Source organism: Acanthamoeba castellanii (assembly GCF_000313135.1).
Source record: "Acanthamoeba castellanii str. Neff unplaced genomic scaffold scf7180000084702, whole genome shotgun sequence".
In the NCBI taxonomy this organism is placed as follows: domain Eukaryota; phylum Discosea; order Longamoebia; family Acanthamoebidae; genus Acanthamoeba; species Acanthamoeba castellanii.
Window position 1 is genome coordinate 156,661 of NW_004457263.1, and position 3,560 is coordinate 160,220.

Here is a 3,560-nt window from a genome sequence, read left to right on the forward strand (position 1 = left end):
CCTGGCGGTATTCGGCAGTGCCCCGCGCCGGAGATCGCAGTGGAGTGCCGCCGAGCAGAGATTGGGACGGAGTGCCTGCAGACCGGGTAAGATACAGCGCTCGCGAAAGAAATGGGTTGTTGAAGGTACCTAGAGGAGTCATCGGCTGATACTTGGCCATGGGGGACGCCAAGGACAGGTCCATATCCGTCTTTGCCATTGGCAGGGTCTGCCCGGTCAAGTTCTTGACGGTGTCTTCGCTGAGGATATCAATAAATATGTTCATGATCTGTAGCAGAGCATAGGACCACACCACGGTAAGATACTCTCATCGCAGCAGTAGAGCATTGAGAACAAGTACCTTGATTCCGATTTTGTGCTTTTGTTGCGGCTTCTGGTAGCGCCAGGACTCGTAGCGCGCGAACAGGTCAGCCTTGACGAAGGACAAGCACGGGTGGAAATCCTCCAAGGATACCGAGTCCATGTCCCCTTCGTCTTGCATGGTGTTTGTTTGCGTTTCTTCAATGATAGAAGGGCGGTTAGTTACTTTTGGTTCGCCCAATCATCTAGTTGAACAGGAGTACCTGGGAGCTGCCACTTGCGCGCATAACTGAGCAGCGTATAGAGAAGGTTGAGGAAGGATATCGTGATTGGGTAGAGGCCGTTCCTCTGCTCCAGCATCAGAATCTGCCTGATGTCACCGTCGGGCTTGCCCTTGATAGAGGACGACATCTGGCTCACCGGCATTGGTCAGTCTGATGACATTGTGGAACTGGAACTAATGACAGATTATCGCACCTCTTGCAGCACTCCTCCGCGCCGCATTTCCTCCCACACCTGAAGCGGGTGGCTGGTGGCGAAGTGGTTGATGCACCGCACGCATGCATCCAACATTTCCAGCAACGCGGGCGAGGAAGAAGCAAGGTTCGAGGACGTCCGCAGTAGGGTGAAGAGCTGACGCAGCAGGTTGGTGTTCCTGTTTCCCAAAGCAAGGCACTTGATGAGTCCATGCGAGTGATGTTGCGCACGCGTGCGTGCGTGTGCATACCGTCCCATGGTGCCTTTGAGGTGATCGTTTAGGTATTTGATCAGGTCGTCCTTCTTGGCGAACAGCTGGTTCATAAGCCGCAGGATCAGCGTCACCTGAACGATCTCCGATGCCGATGTGGGCTGTCGATTGGAGAGCTTGGTGGCTAGTACGTAGATCTTGCCCATGAAGTAGGTCCACCCAGAATAGTTGCCCTTGGAGGATACGAAGTGGAGTATGAGTCAAGGTTCGTCCTTGTCGGAACGGTGCAGGTGCAAATACGTACAATGTTCCACTGTATGAACTCATCTCTATCAACACGGTGTACGAGGCCTCTGCAATTGGCAGGGATGACAACACCCGGAAGGCTAATAGCCTGCATCGTCATTACGGAAGAGGGCGGGGCAGTAGCCAACTCCAGATTGGTCGGTAGTTCGTTTCTGTTTTCCGAAAGTCAGCGCACGCACGCGAGGAGAAGGGTTGCTTATCAATGACGAGGCAACGAACCGAGACACGGTGAAGTGCTTCAGTTCCAAGATCTGGCGGAACATGAACTCGGCGCAGATGGAGTCCGCAGCAAACGTTTGGCTCAGTCGAACGAAGGGATCGAACTCGTGAGGGAAGCTTGATCGCGAGATGTGGTAGAGAGCGTTGCACTTCTTTGTGAAGTTGGCCTTCAAGTAAGGGCTGGTGCAGGGAATGAATCATTAGTTCAAAAAGGGCCGCGGCAAAGTCAAATGAGTCACAGAGCCGCGACAGCGACGGTAGTCAGAAGGACGTACAGGGTGATAGCGGTTTCGTTGAAGAAGATGTCGTGGTAGAGCTGAAGCAGGTGATCAAACTCCCCTACGGCGCCAATATCGAAGCACGTCAAGGCAGCACTTATTTCGCCGCAGATGACACTTTTGTAGCCAGCAACGTGTGGCTGCATAGCAAGATTGCGCAGGAGAAGGATTAGTACACAAAGCTAGCAGGACTGAGGAAGAGGTTTAGCATACGTCGTTGCGGGCGAACACGTGAGTCATTACGCTCAAAAACGGCACCACGTTCAGGTCTCGAGCCCTGTGAAGAAAGGGCTATGGAAGGAGGTGTGATCAGAAACTAAAAGTGACCTGCGCAGCAAAGTTAGCTTGTGATTGGAACCAACGTACAGCTGCATTGCCGTTGAATTTAAAACGGGATGTGCAAGCCCAGGCCAAGAGGAGAGGACTGTGAGCAGGGTCCGTGGACCACTGCTCGAACTCCTTGTCAAACAGCTGCCGTGTCTCGGCAGGCAGTGCTTTCGTCGCCCTGTGTAGCCGCGGACAAGAAGGTCGATTGAGCGTTGGCATTCAACAGACCGTAGGGAAAGTTGTACCTGCCGGGCGTTTGATCTCCATCCTCGACGATGGTCTCCAAACCGAACAGCGCCAATAAAATCAATACGCACTGGACGCATATCCTGTTCATGAGCGGCCGGCTCTCCTCGCCCAGCAGTGGATGGATTTTATCCCATGCGATGTGTTTCTGCTCCACAAACAACAAACAAGTGTGAACGGCTATCAAGTGAGGCGACAGCTGGTGGGGCACATTCTTACCTTGAGATAGCGCGCGTAGCTGAGAATGGTCTCTGGCTCAAACACAGGCTCTCGGCAGTAGAAGTAGAGGAACAGAATCTCAAGGCAGAGACTCTGCTCTTCGAGATTGTTCTTCGCCCAGGCCTCTTGGTCTTGTCTCGCTTCCTGTGACACCCACCAAGGCACGAGTAAGGGATTGGCACGGGTAAGGTTAAAGGGGAGGCAAGCACGAGTAAGGAATAGGTACCAATCTCTCCTTGGGAACGGGTTCGTCCGACAGATTGATAAACTGCTCGAGCATGCGACGGTCGAGCTTGTTCTTGGGATCGCTCAGCCGCTGTTGTGCCTCTTCGACAGGGGCGTTATCTTGGTCTGCCATGGAGATGCGGAAGATGGCCGAGAGGCACTTGAGCAGCGCTTGCCGCTCGCGGTAGTAGTGCCGCATGACCTTCGCGGCACCGGATCGTGAAGAAAGCGTAAGCCAGGGTTAAGTCATGCAGCGGGAGGAGGCAGAAGGCCGAAAGGGCTGCGAAGCAGAAGGCCGATGAGCTCGCTGCGAGAAGGAGCGTACCTCGCGCAGGGAGGTTTCGGCATCGTACTCGAAACGTCCTGTTGCTTCATACTTCATGAAGTTGCGGAAGATCTTGAGTGCCTCCACCGCGTCAAGGTCCTGTATGACGGCAGCATGACGCGCCTGGTGAGATCTCATCCTGCAGATGCTAAGGGCGGGCAGCTCGTGTACCAATCGTTTGCTCAACTTGGCTACAAAGTCGCGTTCGCTTGCATTAATTGTCTGGACTTTGCCCCCAAGCTCCACCTTGCCCGAGCGAACCTTCTCCAGCGATGCACCTGAGGAGGGCTTATACGCTGAGAGATTGTCGACGAAACGCTTGTAGTTCTTATCTAGCAGTTGGGCCTGCAGCGATTTCATGTTAATTTAAATCAATTGATCTCAGGTGTAGAAAATGGGGCCTGCGGCATACCAGCCCATGTTGATC

At 53.7% G+C, this 3,560-nt stretch overlaps 1 protein-coding gene across 1 annotated transcript in view; it reads right to left on the reverse strand.

Moving 5' to 3' along the window:
* Positions 1 to 3,493, reverse strand: part of ACA1_136310 (uncharacterized protein) — a gene marked incomplete at both ends in the record, with an annotated part of 4,978 nt that extends 1,485 nt beyond the window's left edge. The window contains 16 exons of the mRNA XM_004333375.1: positions 130 to 268; positions 341 to 498; positions 564 to 711; positions 778 to 955; positions 1,028 to 1,221; positions 1,293 to 1,341; positions 1,514 to 1,693; positions 1,789 to 1,931; positions 2,005 to 2,068; positions 2,237 to 2,296; positions 2,364 to 2,512; positions 2,584 to 2,727; positions 2,828 to 3,010; positions 3,134 to 3,232; positions 3,305 to 3,411; positions 3,451 to 3,493. Of these exons, the coding sequence (XP_004333423.1) occupies positions 130 to 268; positions 341 to 498; positions 564 to 711; positions 778 to 955; positions 1,028 to 1,221; positions 1,293 to 1,341; positions 1,514 to 1,693; positions 1,789 to 1,931; positions 2,005 to 2,068; positions 2,237 to 2,296; positions 2,364 to 2,512; positions 2,584 to 2,727; positions 2,828 to 3,010; positions 3,134 to 3,232; positions 3,305 to 3,411; positions 3,451 to 3,493 (2,038 nt within the window). The remainder of the gene's footprint in view (positions 1 to 129; positions 269 to 340; positions 499 to 563; positions 712 to 777; positions 956 to 1,027; positions 1,222 to 1,292; positions 1,342 to 1,513; positions 1,694 to 1,788; positions 1,932 to 2,004; positions 2,069 to 2,236; positions 2,297 to 2,363; positions 2,513 to 2,583; positions 2,728 to 2,827; positions 3,011 to 3,133; positions 3,233 to 3,304; positions 3,412 to 3,450) is intronic.
* Between the last annotated feature and the right edge of the window lie 67 nt (positions 3,494 to 3,560).